Raw genomic sequence first — 17584 nt, 5'->3', positions numbered from 1 at the left:
CAGTAATGAGGGGTGGCGCGGGGCCTGGGGTGTCGAGGGCAGAGGCAGCTAGGCTATGTAGTGCCAGATCAGCTGAGACGCCCAACAGGTGAAACCAGAAAAATTTTTGTTTGTTTTATATTTGTTATTTTTGGTTGAGGTGGTTGTTTTTGGCGGGTGATTGTGTTGCAATGTTTTTGTTTGGTCAACGATGCAGATACAGAAATTAAAGCAATTCAACGTAGAATGTACGATTGTGCGTGTGTTTAGTTCTGTTAGTAAGTGTGCGTATTTGTATATTTGTATATTTGTCTTTCTGTCTGTCTGTCTGTCTGTCCGTCTCTGTGTCTGTCAGTCTCTCTCTCCTGTTTGACTGAGTCTCAGGGACTTTGTCAATCTCTCTGTCTGTCAGTTTGTCTTAGTCAAAGGGACTTTCTCCGCAAACCTACTATTTTAGAATGCAAATTAAGTTAATTTATTCGACTTTTTGTAAATGTGTATCTCACAGAAGAAAAACACGAATGCTCTCTTTCTCTCTCTCTCTCCGTCTGTCAGTCTCTCTGTCACTCTCTGTCTGTCTCTGTCACTCTCTCTCTCTCTCTCTCTGTCTCTCTCTCTCTCTCCGTCTGTCTCTGTCTCTCTCTGTCTGTCTCTCTCTCTGTGTCTCTCTCGCTCTGTTTCTCTCTGTCTCTGTCTGTCTGTCTGTCTGTGTCTCTCTCCGTCTCTCCGTCTCTCTCTCTCTCTCTCTCTCTCTCTCTCTCTCTCTCTCTCTCTCTCTCTCTCTCTCTCTCTCTCTCTCTCTCTCTGCGCGTGGGCGTGTGCCGCAGAAAAGCGTAGCGTGTCCATCTTGCCAAGTGTACATATAAACCTGTGTTTGTGTGCATGCTTACCCTTTCAGAGTCTGTTTTTTATGTGAATCTTTCGATTCTGCAGCTGTTCAAATTTGCGGTGCTCCCTGCTTTCAAAATTCCTTGTTGGAATGTAGGCGGTGGAGACACACACAGAGTAAAGGATGATCTCCCTTGCTCATGACGTAATTTCTATGCATTCTCGCTCTTGACGTCATTCTATATTTAACTTTTCTTTAAAAGTACAAGCGATTGAGTGCACATTTTGGCATTTTTAGCAGCGCTCTCATTATAAATTTCTATATATATATATATATATGTCTGTCCTCTCCTCCTTTTTTTCTCTCACTCTCTCGATGTCTACAACCGTGCTCTCTGTTATATATTTTTTTAACAGACGATAAAACATGCGTGAAGAACATATAACTCAGCAGAACGTGTTCAGTCCTACGAGGCCGAATGTGCCACATAGACACCACATAACAATAACACCAGCACTCGTGTTTGAAAAATCAGACGACATGGCACCACTGAGAACCAGCGCCTCGGGGAAAAAAAATAAACAAACAACTCTTACCCCCCTCCCCTTCCTCCCGAACAAAATGAAGAAAAAAGTTTACCCGGCAGTCGAGGAAGCTACTTGGCTGTATATACCTTTACTTCCCCTGCAAAACTCATCAGAGCAGGAATTCGCAAAGGTGAGAACTTGCGGAACTTTGCTTGCAACCGCAACGAAAGTCTTGCTGATTCTTCGCGCGCTACCCGGTTTTCCCGCACCTAGACTTTGACTTGGTTCTCAGTTTTATGTCTGTGTCAGGGCGCTAAAATATGTGTGTGAGAGAGAGAGAGAGAGAGAGAGAGAGAGAGAGAGAGAGAGAGAGAGAGAGAGAGAGAGAGAGAAATAGAGAGAGAGAGAGAGAGCGAGCGAGCGAGTGTGTGTGTGTGGGGCGTGCGTGCGAGTGAGCGTGCGTGTGTGTGTGTGTGTGCCGGTGTGCCGTGTCCATGCGTGTATGTGTTTTCTTACATGCGTGCGTGTGTGTATGTACCCTGCGTGCCACCGTGTCGTGTGTGCGTGCGGCCATTGTGTGTGTCTGTGTGTGTATGCATGTGTGTGTGTGTGTGTGTGTTTGTGTGTGTTAGTGTATGTTTGTGTATGTGTGTGTGTGTGTGTGTGTGTGTGTGTGTGTGTGTGAGACTAGAGAAAGAGACTGATAGAGTATTCCCCGTAAGCTTGCACTTTACCTGTTCACTTAAGTGCAACACAACCTCCTGCTTAAAGGCACAGTAAGCCTCCCGTAAACCATCACAGAGCTCCCCGAGCGTCTAAATACAGTACAAGCATACTTCAATTTGAACGCTCACCGAACGGGAACATCCTGGCTGCTTTCTGTCGAGCGTGTGACATTTTCCAAGAATTTATTTTCGTAGACTTGTTCCGTTAACAACAACGGCGCCTCGTTTTTGCGCTAGACCTAACTTTTAAAATCTAAATAATAAATTGACAGCTTGTTACACAAACATTCTTTAATCATAAAAGAATTCGTTTTTCATCAAGACAAGATCAGAACAATTCGAAGTTGTGAAAGTTTAAAAAAAGAAAAGCCCGGAAGCAGGGTCACGCAAGGGTCGTAGCAGACGACGGCCGGTTTATCAGTGCAAATCGCCGTTCCTCTCAACAGTCACAAGCCATCGCTAGAGTTCTTGTGAACCACAGCCGTTGTTTCGTGCATAAAAAAACGTGCTATTGTAGATAAGCTCACGTCGAGTCGCATTCAAATGACTAACTATGACGACTGCATTGTGAAAAGGGAAAACTGGATCACACGGGTTCACGATGGCTCAGGGGTAAGATAAACCACGCAAAAATAAATTCTTTGAAAATTATTCGCTCTTTACGGAGGGCACCTAGGATGTTCTCAATTGGTGAGTGTTTAAATGAAAGGGTGTTTGTACTGTGTGTAAAAGCCTGACCGTATCTGTGATGGTTTACGGGAGGCTTACTCTGCCTTTAAACAAGAGTAAACAAATTAGGAACCTGAGTTCAGCACTGGCAATTTAGCTGCACATTCAGTAGCACATTCAGCTCCCCCCTTCCTCCCCTCCGCATACCATCCCCACCTCCGCCTTCCCTCTTACACCAACTAGGCACGTACTCGTCGAATTTATCACAGAGTTTATTAAACGGAAAACTTGTAGGCATGATAAGGGTTGAGATTTTTCCGATCTCCAAAGTCGCTTATGTGCAGACCTGCTAGTGCCTTATCCCCCTTCGTGGGTACACGAAAGTATTAGACCAAGTGCGCACGGAAAAAAATATGTTATACGGCATGTCAGAGTTCGGTGGGTTATGGCGCGGCAACACGAGAAGACACAGCATGCTTTCCTCGAAAGCAGTGTAAATGAATGGCAGGGTAAAAACGATCATACACGTACAAACCCATTCTGATAATCATCGCTCCACGGCTATCGCCAGTTGTCTCTCTGACCGGACGCTAAAGTCCAACGCGAATCTATCAAAACAAGAATACAGAGTTATCTCCCATATGTTGTTCGCGAGCTGAGTGTTCGCGAGACGAAAATGATTGCAGATTGGCCGACTTCGACAGTGATCTCCGTTCTGTTCTTCACAGTTATGATAAAGACATCGTTCTAAGGTCAAAACAAGTCGACATTTTGGGACTGCTGCCGGAAGGAGACCGTAATACATGGTTGCAGTCACTGTCAGAAAAAATCGTCTGCTCCAGCGAGCGCCGAAACCAAACGGTTGATTATCACGTGACACTTTTGCCATATTTAGAGTTGTTTGCACAGTAAATACAGCCGCGAAAAATAGCTCGCTTGAAACTGTCTTACATATCAATTCCTTTGTAATTTAAAAATTACACAACACCATGAAAAATCATTATCGACGAACGCGAATCTGCTTACATCTCTAACACATTACGAAAAGATTTAAATATGTAAAAAAAAATCGATTTCCTTGCCAGACAAGGAAAACCAAGGCATCCTGTCAGGGATAGAATGAGCCGAACTCATTTTGACCTGAGTTTAGGATGGTACAAACCCACATGTGCAAAACCTTGAGTGAACGTGGGAGTTTCATCCCATGAACGAATAAGAATAAGAATAAGAATAATAAGAAGAAACGGTAAACTTGACAACTCCAATTACGTCTTCATGGCATGCCTCAGCAATGCATTTAAAAATAATAATAAAAGATAATATAATCTCACAGCATTTGTATTTTTTTCGTCGAATTTTATCTTTGCCATTAAAAATCCACCATCGTCGATTACTGAATGATATTAAGAGATGCCATTTTACAAACAAACCGGAAGGAGAAAAAAACCTCAACGATGATCAAGGGAAATTGATTCCCAATTTTTTGCGCACAAAAAAACCCCGATAGTTGAACAGATTGTATCACCGCTGGGAAGCTTTTTGGGGCTAGTTTCATCAGATGTCACTCTGACTTAACAACACTCCGCGCCAAGACGCTTATTTTGAGCAACAGATAACAGAAATAGCTGTATTAAGGCCCGGGGGGGGGGGGGGGGGGGGGGAGTAGAACGACGAGTGAGATCAGAGTAGCGGGTGGCGGAGAGGAGGAGGGTTGGTGGGATAAAGGATCGAGTTTACGAGGTGTAGAAGAGGATGATGGGGGGGGGGGGGGGGGGGAGAGATAGGAGAGGGGATTAAAGGAGTAGTTTACGAGGTGTGGAAGAGGAAAGGTTGAAAAAATACCATACTCAAGAACCTGAACAAATTCAGCACTGAGGAAGAAGAAGCACCCCAGAACTAAAAGAAGGAAGATAAGACGACAGAACGGCAAGGTCTATGACGTCTTCTCCCTCCTGCCTTGTCAATCAAGTGCGAAAGGAGGCGGTACCGCAAACACTTTGCTTATAATAGAACGGAACGGACTTGGTTTTAACTGCACAAGACGATGTTGTGTAGCGAAATTTCAAGCGGTTGCTAAGATCAGCATTCCATTGTTGGCCCAGGCTCAAGGAAGCAGACGAAAAGGGAAAGAACTCTGTGCGCGCGTGTGTGGCAGAGTCGTTGCCCGCTGCTGCCTGCCGTCGTTTTTATCGTCTGCTGCGTGGACTGAGACTTCGTCGTCATTCGAGTGGAATTTCGCGGAGTTTTCGAGAGACAGACACTTTCTCGCAGTCGTCTGTGTCGGCTTGGCACCTGTGAGTCGTGGATCTTTAGTCTGCTGAGTCTCCTCTTCCAGATCAGGCTGGTTGTGCAACACTGCCGCATTCCAGACTGATTCAGTTCCGTCCTGAGTCAGTGCTTGTTTCAGTGAAACACTAATTAGATTCTTATTTGCCAGGTTCCGCAATTCATTTACGTTTGGCGGCTTCTTCTGAGACCTCACACGAACTCCAACAAGGCAGCAGAAAAAAAGCGGCTTTCATTCTTCATCCAGAAGTCTTCCGGCCTTTTCTTAGCGGTCATCTCTCACAAAGTAGCACGCGGTCATCATGTCCAAGCCAGAGATCCCCCAAGGATACCTGGGCGCGCAGCCCAAGTGGTCAGAGTACGGACTGTCCACTGTCACACACAACAGCCCCGAGATCAAGGTGAACGACACCAAGCTGGAGATCAAGATTAAGACAAGCAAACCCACTAAGGTAAGGAGGTTTTACGTTTCAAGGTCCGCGGGGCCCTTCTGTCTTGAATGATGCTAGCCATTAGAGGGTCTGGGCACGAGAAAGTTACCAACCGGATGGGAGTCAGCGAGTGCGGCGTTGGATTGGTAAAAATTGAGATTTGGTGTGATTTCAACGAATCAGACCCTGCGGACCCGTTTGGGTTTCACCCACTTTCGCTTCGTGCACACCAGCCCTGGTAGCCCAGTGGGTAGGGCACTGGATTTGTGATCATATGGTCCCTGGTTCGAATCCAGGCTTCCAGACAGAACACCACAGAGCATTAAAGCAGTGAGAAATTAAGTGCAAGTCTTTTGTTACCATGTATGTGCATCTTTTGTTAAGAACATTGTCCATCTGGAGATCAGCGCGTGGCCGGAAACAAATTGTTGGTGTCCATCTTTTTGCAGCGTATCATCTAATCGGTGGCTCTTGGTAAATGTTTTTTTCGCACAGTTATTGGTGCAGATCCCTACACCTGTAACATATCATGTAAATCTTCAGTGGGTGCTCATTCACAAGCGAACCAGCAAAGGAAAGAAAACAACTTCACAGTCTATCTGAAAAAGTTTTGTCAAAACTTGACCCTGAAAAGAGCCCAAGAAATAGATGTTGAACGCATTAATGACTATATGTATTTGTTCCTGTTAATATATGCTGATGATACTGCTATACTCGCCGAAACACCTGGAGAAATGCAAAAAGCCCTGGATGGACTAGATCGTTATTGTAAGAACTGGGGACTAAGCATAAATATTGAAAAGACAAAAATAGTTGTTTTTTCGCGGGGGAAAATACGGAATATCCCAAATTTTGTCTTGAATGGAGTACCTGTCCAAGTAGTTTGGGACTATGTGTACTTAGGTGTACTATTTAATTATAATAACAAATTTCATAATGCCATGAAACGTCAATGTTTGATTGGTAACCGTGCAATGTTCTCGTTAATTCGAAAATGTAGAAAACTAAATTTACCAATTGATGTGCAATTGGATCTTTTTGAGAAGTGTGTACATCCAATTTTTGAGTCACTTGAGAAAAAGTGACTCTATGTAATCGGTCAGTGTTAGTCTGTCCGGCCGGCCGTCCGGCCGGCCGGCCGTCCGTAGACACCACCTTAACGTTGGACTTTTCTCGGAAACTATCAAAGCGATCGGGCTCATATTTTGTTTAGTCGTGACCTCCAATGACCTCTACACTTTAACGATGGTTTCGTTGACCTTTGACCTTTTTCAAGGTCACAGGTCAGCGTCAAAGGAAAAATTAGACATTTTATATCTTTGACAAAGTTCATCGGATGTGATTGAAACTTTGTAGGATTATTCTTTACATCAAAGTATTTACATCTGTAGCCTTTTACGAACGTTATCAGAAAAACAAGGGAGATAACTAGCCTTTTCTGTTCGGCAACACACAACTTAACGTTGGGCTTTTCTCGGAAACTATAAAAGTGACCGGGCTCAAATTTTATGTGAACGTGACTCATTGTGTTGTGAATAGCAATTTCTTCCTGTCCATCTGATGCCTCATATAATATTCAGAACTGCGAAAGTGACTCGATCGAGCGTTTGCTCTTCTTGTGTTGTATGGTTGTGAGGTGTGGGGATATGATTCATTAGACATATTGTCAAGGTTTCAATTGCGATTTTTAAAAATGCTTCTTGATGTATATAAAACTACACCCACTTGTATGGTTTACGGAGAGCTTGGTCGTTATCCAATTAGAATTGAGGTACAATGTCAGTTACTGGTTTATTGGTATAAACTGATGAAAGAAATGAACGATGGTGCGAATAAGATGTCTTGTTTAATGTTAAAACTACATTTGAAGTTGTACCATGTACAAAACGTTAAATTGCCCTGGTTGTCGCATGTCAATACTATGTTAAATAAGTTGGGTCTATCATATTTATGGACAACTCAGAGTCTTGCCGTCTCAGGTTTTAAAAACGTTGTAAAACAAAGGCTAAGAGATCAATTCCTGCAGGAATGGAACACTGACGTGAATGCCAACAGCTTGTGTTTTAATTACAGAATATATAAAAAGGATTTTTGTCTGGAAAGGTATTTGCTTTGGTTGTCTAGGAAACTCCAAGTTAAACTAGCAAAATTTAGAACAAGCAATCATAAGTTGCCAATACATCAGCACAGATTTTTTAATGTTCCTAGAAATGAAAGATTGTGTGACATGTGCGATAAAAATGAATTAGGTGATGAGTTTCACTATTTGTTCAGTTGTACCGACGAAAGTATAGTGTCTGAAAGAAGAAAATTAATTAGTCCTTATTACCGATCTCACCCAAATTGTTTAAAATATGAACAGTTAATGAATTGTAAATCTAAGATAAAACTAATGAAGCTAGCAAGATTTGTAGCCCATGTTATGATTTTAGTATGTTAGCGTTATATCTAGTTTCTTTATTGGTATGTATATATATATGTAATACATGCTTTTGTTTTGTGTTTTTACAAAAGATGCATGGCATATTGGTATTGCCAATTTACTTCGGCTGTATATTATCGTTGTCCGCTTAATGTATACATATTATCTGCCTGATTTCTTACCTGATTTTGTTAAACCTATTTTTCTTTTTGTTTGCATGTATGGAAGTGTATATTGCCAATTTAATTTGGTCGTATAGTATTGTTGTATTTGTCCGCTCAATTTGTATACATATATTAACTGTCTGATTTGTTACCTTTTTTTGTTAAAGTTATATCTTTGTTTCAAAGCCCTCTGGGCCCAAAACAATAAAATACTTGACTTGACTTTCAAGACTTGACTTGACTAAATGTAAAACAAAACAAAACAAGTCGCGTAAGGCGAAAATACAACATTTAGTCAAGCTCAGTCGAACTCATAGAATGAAACTGAACGCACTGCATTTTTTCCGCAAGACTGTACACTCGTAGCATCGTCTGTCCACCGCTCGTGGCAAAGGCAGTGAAATTGACAATCCAGAAAAGCGCGGTAGCGGTTGCGCTGAAGAGGATAGCACGCTTTTCTATATCTCTATTCTTTTTAACTTTCTGAACGTGTTTTTAATCCAAACATATCATATCTATATGTTTTTGGAATCAGGAACCGACAAGAAATAAAATGAAAGTGTTTTTAAATCGAGTTCGGAAATTTTATTTTAATTATAATTTGTATATTTTTAAATTTCAGAGCTTGTTTTTAATCCAAATATAACATATTTATATGTTTTTGGAATCAGAAAATGATGAAGAATAAGATAAACGTAATTTGGGACCGTTTTAGAAAAAAGTAATTTTAATTACAATTTACAGATTTTTAATGACCAAAGTCATTAAATCATTTTTAAGCCTCAAAGCTGAAATGCAATACCAAAGTCCGGCCTTCGTCGAAGATTGCTTGGCCGCCAAAATTTCAATCAATTTGATTGAAAAATGAGGGTGTGGCAGTGCCGCCTCAACTTTTACAAAAAGCCGGATATGACGTCATCAAAAGCATTTATCGAAAAAAATGAAAAAAACCATCTGGGGATATCTTACCCAGGAACTCTCATAAAAAATTTCATAAAGATCGGTCCAGTAGTTTACTCTGAATCGCTCTACACACACACACACACACAGACTGCACAGACAGACACACACACACACACACACACACACACACACACACACACACACACACACACACACACACACACACACACAGACACACACACACACATACACCACGACCTCGTCTCGATTACCCCTCTATGTTAAAACATTTAGTCAAAACTTGACTAAATGTAAAAACAGGAAAGGTTGATTTAATGGAACGTTTAATTTTTTTTACAAAACTAAACATTCACAAGAACTTGGAGCTATCGGTCATTTGGAAACAAAAAAGATTTTATTTAAAGTACACAAGTGATGGTAAATGGTAGTGTGACTTATTATATCTGTGAATATCATGTTGTCGCTTCTAATGCAGACAGAGCAAAGATATTTTCAATTGGCTTTCAAATCGTATGAAGATCTGTTCTGAGTGCTCAACAATCAGCAAACGAAACAAACACCAGGGTGAAGATAACACCGTCAGACAAAAATAGAAAGCAATCTAGGATTCTACAGAAATACGAAAACATTTTCAAATTGCTTACAAAAACAGACTTGAGCAAATTCATGAGAATTTCCGAAAGCTTGTCAAAACAAAGATAATATGGTGCGAGGCCGCGTCAGTAAAAACTTCTGCTCTGCAATGCACTCAGTGCCGAAAGACTTTTTTAATTCTGTGTGTGTGTGTGTGTGTGTGTGTGTGTGTGTGTGTGTGTGTGTGTGTGTGTGTGTGTGTGTGTGTGTGTGTGTGTGTTTCCTACATATGTTTCTCCATGAGTCTACATAATTTGCAACTTTTTTTTCTGTTTTGTTTTGTAAGCTTTTGTCTTGCTATTTTCTTCTTTCTTTGTTGTTGGGTTGCTGTTGTGTGGTTTGAAAACGTGTTCTCGTAAAGAGGGATTTAGGATCCAGAATACGTGTGCAGAGTAAACAAGTCGCGTAAGGCGAAAATACAATATTTAGTCAAGTAGCTGTCGAACTCACAGAATGAACGCAACGCAACGCAGCAAGACCGTATACTCGTAGCATCGTCACTCCACCGCCCGTGGCAAAGGCAGTGCACGTGGAATTGACAAGAAGAGCGGGGTATTCGTTGCGCTGAGAAGGATAGCACGCTTTTCTGTACCTCTCTTCGTTTTAACTTTCTGAGCGTGTTTTTAATCCAAACATATCATATCTATATATTTTTGGAATCAGGAACCGACAAGGAATAAGATGAAAGTGTTTTTAAATTGATTTCGAAAAAAACATTTTGATAATAATTTTTATATATTTAATTTTCAGAGCTTGTTTTTAATCCGAATATAACATATTTATATGTTTTTGGAATCAGCAAATGATGGAGAATAAGATAAACGTAAATTTGGATCGTTTTATAAATTTTTATTTTTTTTTACAATTTTCCGATTTTTAATGACCAAAGTCATTAATTAATTTTTAAGCCACCAAGCTGAAATGCAATACCGAACCCCGGGCTTCGTCGAAGAGTACTTGACCAAAATTTCAACCAATTTGGTTGAAAAATGAGGGCGTGACAGTGCCGCCTCAACTTTCACGAAAAGCCGGATATGACGTCATCAAAGACATTTATCAAAAAAATGAAAAAAACGTTCGGGGATTTCATACCCAGGAACTCTCATGTCAAATTTCATAAAGATCGGTCCAGTAGTTTAGTCTGAATCGCTCTACACACACACACACACAGACAGACAGACGCACATACACCACGACCCTCGTTTCGATTCCCCCTCGATGTTAAAATATTTAGTCAAAACTTGACTAAATATAAAAATTGGACAAGAAGGTTTGCAATGCTTCTTGTCTCTGGTTAAGTTGTAGATACCACCAACTGGCATTCTGCAAACAATACTATGTGCCTTTTCCCTAACGCCCCACCCCTTCCCCCCACGCCCCAGCCTCTACCTGGCTCCCTCCCTCCTAGATCCTCCATCCCCGTGCCACCAACAGACTGCATGCCGCGATTTGCGCTACTCACGTTTTCAACGCAAAAGACAAAGCGAAAAGTAAACTAGTGTAGAAACTGCTGTCTCAACAGTTTACATGAATGCGTTCAGTCACCTTGTTGCCAGATATAATAATTAAAAAAAACAAGAAAAAACTGACACACTTTAGAAACAAATCAGTAAGTTTCCACACCAGTGCTGGAAACATGTCAGTCTGTTTCCACATCTTGAAGGTACCGCCAGCTTTCTCCGCGCGAAAGCCTTCGTCGGTGTGAACGATCACAGATCCATACAGACTTTTACGTAAGCTTCGTGCTCGCTTCAGTCCACGTGACCCCACACACCCCGAGTCAATGGCCGCACTGCCCACTGCTGCATGATGAGAACTGTCCACACAATTATTCTTTCTTGTTTCTCTTCTTCTCCTGCGTTCGTTGGCTGCAACTCCCATGTGCACTCGTTGCCGTTAGATTGGGTGTTTTTGTTGTTGCACGAATGGGCTTTTTTGATGATGTTTACTAGTAACCGCGTTATTCCAGCAGCTACGTACGAACTTCCTAAAGCTAAAAGTCTGTCGACTGCATTCAACATCATATGCCAATTCATAGTGATACATGTATATCCAAATAGACATCTTGTATGACTTGAAATTTACATCATGCACAGTTGTAAACGTGTTCTGAAAAATAAGGCAAAGGTCATAAGACTAAAGTGATTGGAGACCACGCAACGGCGAGATTTTCCTGAAAATATGTCCTTTATAAATTTATGTCTGGAGTAAGCAGTCTTCAGTCTGAATGGTAAGTTGACAAGAATTTTCCGGACTAATCCTTCTCACTCTAAGAAAGGTGTTCTGATTGATTTTCCCGGGAAGAAACGGGGAGAGGGGGGGGGGGGATGCATGCTGTGAAGGGAGGTTTTGCTGATAAGAAAACATTTGGTGTTCATGATGCAAGGCGCTATTCCTTTTTGCGGGCCCATCTCTCTCTCTCTCTCTCTCTCTCTCTCTCTCTCTCTCTCTCTCTCTCTCTATCTTTCTCTCTCTCTCTTTCTCTCTCTCTCTTTCTCTCTCTCTCCACCTCTCTCTCTCTCTCTGTCCCTCTGTCTCTGTCTCTCTCTCTTTGTCTCTCTCTTTCTCTCTCAGTCTCTGTCTCTCTTTCTCTCTCTTTCTCTCTCTCTCTTTTTCTCTCTCTCTCTTTATCTCTCTCTCTTTCTCTCTCTCTCTCTCTCTCTCTCTTTCTCTCTCTCTCTATCTCTTTCCGTCTCTCGTTCTCTCTCTCTCTTTTTCTCTTTTTCTCTCTCTCTTTCTCTCTCTCTCTCTCTCTCTCTCTCTCTCTTTCTCTCTCTCTCTCTTTCTCTCTCTCTCTCTTTCTCTTTCTCATACCTCTCCGACAGCGGTAACGGTTACTTAAAAGACAAAGTGCCAAGAGCAGTATAGCGGAAACAACAATGGCGAATTTCTCACCCGACATTTGCAGACAACTCACTTGGAATCGGCTGATCTTTTCTGCAGCAGTCTTAGAAAAAAAACGCATTGAGAAAAAAAAGTTGGCATCACTATGCTTCCTTTACTTTGATTTTTTCTTGCCTTCTTTTATTTACAGTACAGTCGTTACCACTTCATTAATGTCAGCCCCTCGTTTACACGAGGACAGTTAGGCCATTCTGTTTTTGTGTGTGGAAAAAAGTTTGCCTTGAAATGGATATGTTCCATTCTCCGGGTTGCCATTATGAGCGGCAGCGACTGTATTTGGCCGTCGCGATATAACCTTCGTGGTTGAAAACGACGTTTAAACACCAAATAAAGAAAGAAAGACTGTATTTGGACATGCCTTTTTTTCACTGCATTTATGTTCAACTGATGAAACTTAAAAACGCATGTCACTGGCTCTGCAGCAGGCTGGGCGCTCTCGTTTCCTGACGGCTCTATTTTGTGTCTGCGCTTTGCCCGGGGGACAGAGAAGATGGCCGGGGGTTGGGTAGGGTTTGTGGTTGTCAGAAACGCCCGGAAACTACAAGTGATGATGATGATGATGCTGAAGATGATGCTGAAGATGATGATGATGATGATGATGATGACGACGATGATGATGATGATGATGATGATGATGACGATAATGATGATGATGATGATGATGATGATGATGATGATGATGATGATGATGATGGTGACACGACGACGATGACGATAAATACGACGGCGATGACAATGATAATTGTGACGAAAACATGTCCGAAAATGATAACATTAGACTCATTCCCTCGCATCCGCAGGTGACGACGAACCTGATCGAGGGCGGGACGGACAAGGAGTACAAGGAGCTGGTGTTCACGCAGACACAGGGCGACACCATCACCCTCATCGTCCTCCCTCCCGCCGCCGGTTTCTTCAAGCTTCAGATCTACGCCCTGCCCGCCGCCGACGACAGCAAGACCCTGCTCAACGTCTACAACTACCTGATCCAGGCCACGAAAGCCCCCCGCAGCCCCCCGGCCCCCTTCCCCAAGCAGTTCGCTCAGTGGAAGGAGGGCTGCTACCTGCACGAGCCCCTCAGCCTCACCAACCTCAGCAACCTCGACTCCGTCAACTTCAAGGTGGTGGTCCCTGGAGCCAAGGCCGTGGCGGTCACAGTGGATAGCGAGTGGTTCCACCTCACCGAGGGCTCGGACGGCATCTGGCAAGGGCAGGTCAAGGGGCTGTCCAAGCTCAAGGGCAAGGCCACGAAGGCCTCGCTCAACGCCAACTACGGCACGGATGAGACCAAGTACACGTCGCTGCTGGAGTACACCTTGTAACACTTTTGGACCAGTCCTGGGCTACGGTACATGAAGTGAAAGTGGGTACCGCCAGCCGCGGGATCTGATTGGTTGACATTGAGATTTGTGGTGATTTCAACCAATCAGACCCCGCGGCTGGCTCCAACTCATTTGGGTGGCATCCACTTTCGCTTCGTGCCCCTCAGCCCTGCTTCTTTGATCTATTTGTCGGGATGGTGCAATAAATTTTTTCTTTTGTTGTTTATATTATTATCGCGCGTGCATGATTGTGTCAGTCAGTCAGTCAATGAAGACAAAGGATTGTGTGTGAGACGTTGTGTCGACTAAGTAAGAGGAGAAAGTGCTACACCCGGGACTGTCAAGATCTGGTTGATGTCTTAAACGAGGAGAAACTACCATTGAGTCCGAACACGATCTGACGAAGACCATGACTATGTGAAACTCTATGAAAGACACTTCATAGATTGTGACTATGAACAGAACCATTCTTTTCTACAACGAATATTTTATGTTCTTAAAACCCGAACAGACTGAAAAGATCTGGCAAATGAGAATTATGTTCTTTGCTGTTCACTGAGAAGGTAGATCACACGTTGCACGGATGAGGATTTGCTCAACGCAACTCGATCGTTGCTTGCACGAAGATTAACTAAAGACTAAAGCAGCACCGCTTTAATTATTTTAGGCAAAATGTGCAACAGAGGTCCTTAAAGAATGAGAGGTTGGCCAGTGAGTCCGAAACGACTGACCGGTGTAACACGAAATTTTTACTCCACGAAAAATTTACTCCGGAGTAAATATTTCGTACGAAATTCTTACTCCGAGTACACTTTTCGTACGAGAAAAGAACTCCCCAAGGCACGAAAAAATTACTCCCTCCACAAAATTTTTACTCCCCATTTTCTCGTGTTACACCGGGAGATGGGGTCGACTATTTACACATCCAAAATCTACAATGCTGACGCTTCGGCTTTTGGACACAGGCAGCCCAACGTCCTCAAGCCACAAGAAAGTGCCGCTAGCGCTTATCGCTGACTGCCAAGGTGTAGGGCAATGGCAGCAGTCTTGTTTTATTTTCCTTTCATTACTGATCAAGTCTTTATAGAAGGGATGACATATTGCTTGGCTACTGCACGAACACTTGGCTGAATGTTTTTTGGCTTGTAGTAAATAGGCTAGTTCTGTGCGTTCCTACTAACCCCACATGGTTTATAGGAGTTGATTTCTAATCCTAAACGAGATATAACTGAGTTTAGTATTCTTGGAAAAGTGTAGTGCAGCAATTGTAGAAATCCAATAGAATACCCAGTCTATTTTGAGACTTAAAACCGTACCTACTAGACTCACTTCATGACTTCCTAATCGGCGAAAATCAATAGGATCTAATGCAGAAGTACTTATGTAGTAATATTACAATAACGATAATAATTCACAGCATTGCCGAGTCATGCATGACTGAAATACTGTAAAAAAAAACCTTTTAAAGTGAATAGCACCAAAAAAAACTGTAGTTGACCTTGTATAGCGCAATAAAACTTCTAATAACTAATAGTAAGTCACAACCGTTGAACAGAAAAACACCCCTTAACACCGAACCATTATAGTGCATCTAGAGATGTGAACTGAAGAGTCTGAACAAATACAGATGCACAGTACATGTTAGCTGAGCGTGTCGAATGATGAGACATATGCCGAGAGCCTTTCTGTATCAGAGAAATATTATGAGCGCATTGGGAATGGAAGAGAAAGAAGAGCGGGAAAAATTACAAATTGTACAGTGAAGCGAATCGCCCCAAAGCGAAGGGACTGGTGATGGTGAAAGTGATGGGGAGGGGTGCGGGGATGGGAGTCGGAACAAAACGAAAATAAACGGCTTTAGGCCGGTGTGCGTGCTCAATGTGCAAGCAATACAAATTGTTTTGTTTTGATGCTATAAAATACGATGTATATGATAACTTGTAGTATTTCTAACGCATTCTTGTTGTTTACTCATACTTACTGCTCATATTTCGCGTTGGCTGACCTTCAAGACATGACAAGTCTTGCTTGGCCATAACGCAGCTCAATAAATTTTAATGGCATTTATTACTTTATGATATTTTATTGAGTGTGTAATGTTGGTGTTTGTTTTCGTCGTGTGTGTGTGTGTGTGTGTGTGTGTGTGTGTGTGTGTGTGTGTGTGTGTGTGTGTGTGTGTGTGTGTGTCTGTCTGTCTGTCTGTCTGTCTGTGCGTGAGTGTGTTTGTGTGTGTGTGTGTGTGTGTATGAGTGTGTGTGTGTGTTTCTGACTGCAGTAGCTGTTTTCTGCTCATTCATCCTCGCATACTGATACACACACATGCCAGAACTTGTCAGTAGACTAGTCCCAAGGGCCGCAACGTGTAAATTGCAAACAGAAATCATTGGTGGTGGGTTTTACGAAGATTAAAAGCTGTCAGGAGCTTAGGCCAAACAAAAATATATGTTGGTTTAGGGTAACATGACCAACAAAAAAAATAGGGTCGGTAGGTCGGCTTTTAAAAAAAAATTTTATTTTTAGTCTCGGTATGGTTCACAAAATGTGCCAGAGGTTGTTTATTTGGGGAAGTTTTTTTGAGAAATGAAAAAAAAGTTTTAGGGTCGGCGGGAAAAAATAGGGTCGGTCGGGTTACCCTAAACCAACATATATTTTTGTTTGGCCTTAGATACTTATCATGTTTCTTCACATGCAAAAATGCCTTTGCAGACTTGCTTCTGGAAGATCGTTGGAACCGTTTCTGATGCTTCACACGCAGACACAGGCAAGCGCACTTACACAGATAAACAGACAGATATAAAGGCACACGGACAAACGTTGAAATCCTACAAACGTTGAGACTGGCATTTCAGAACCATGATCTCTGGGGTCAGTGTGACCTTTGCGAATTTGAAACACATTCGTCAGAATTGCTGGCCATCCTTCACCCCGATTCTAGACTTCAAATTAGCTTGTATTCGCGCAGTGCTGGCGAACCTGTTTCATTTTTGCTGTGATGTGATACAATTGGCCCCAGCCACCGGACAGCATCAGGATGGTCTTTGGAAAATGGTGGGAAAATACAACATCAAACAAGTTAACAGTGTTAATTCAAAATGATAAAAAGCCACACACATTTTTTTTTAAATGAACAAACACTGAAAAAAGTGCTTAGTAGGCTAGTTACTGCTGCTGACGGGCTCGATAAAGTATTTTATAAATTATATACTTTCTAACCTCGAGAGAAAGAAGATTCCGTTAAACTGTCTCTCGCCTACACACACACACACACACACACACACACACACACCCTCTCTCTCTCCCTCTCTCTTCTCTCTCTCGTTCTCTCTCTCTCTCGCGCGCGCGCTCTCTCAGCTCTCTCTCAGTCTCACACTCTCTCTCTCTCACTCTCTCTCCTCTCGCTCTCTCCTCTCTCTCATTCTCTCTCTCTCTCGCTCGCTCTCTCTCTCTCTCTCTCTCTCGCCGGCTCACCCTCTCTCTCTCTCTCTCTCTCTCTCTCTCTCTTCCCACCCCCTCCACCTCCTTCTCTTCAGTCCTCGTTTTCACATCCTGTCTTTACTCATACCTTGAGTGTCAAAGGTCGCGGCAGGATGTTTCCATCATTCCAGACAAGATGAAAACTTGAGACAATAATGGCCCGAAATGCTCGAAGTTCACGAGCGGAGAGAAGTCTAATCGGACAGAGTTAAAAGCGATACGGTGCATACATACATACATGTATGTGCCTCACGATGCAGCAGCATCCTCGATTTCCTAATCAGTAATGAAGGGG

The 17584-nt window shown here is 42.5% G+C and overlaps 2 protein-coding genes across 2 annotated transcripts in view; both read left to right on the top strand.

Moving 5' to 3' along the window:
- LOC138981557 (kyphoscoliosis peptidase-like) overlaps nt 1–17584 on the top strand; it is a 176546-nt gene that overhangs the window by 35212 nt on the left and 123750 nt on the right. The gene's annotated exons all lie outside the window — the stretch shown is intronic.
- Nucleotides 4762–15885, top strand: LOC138981553 (uncharacterized). Its single transcript, XM_070354506.1, has 2 exons — nt 4762–5467; nt 13294–15885. Exons 1-2 carry the CDS (start codon nt 5318–5320, stop codon nt 13813–13815), a joined length of 672 nt encoding a protein of 223 aa, XP_070210607.1. The 5' UTR covers nt 4762–5317; the 3' UTR covers nt 13816–15885.

The sequence above is a fragment of the Littorina saxatilis genome, linkage group LG12 (assembly GCF_037325665.1).
Source record: "Littorina saxatilis isolate snail1 linkage group LG12, US_GU_Lsax_2.0, whole genome shotgun sequence".
Taxonomy (NCBI): Eukaryota; Metazoa; Mollusca; class Gastropoda; order Littorinimorpha; family Littorinidae; genus Littorina; species Littorina saxatilis.
The sequence above is the reverse complement of the archived record's forward strand: the minus strand, read 5'-3'. Positions and strand labels throughout refer to the sequence as shown.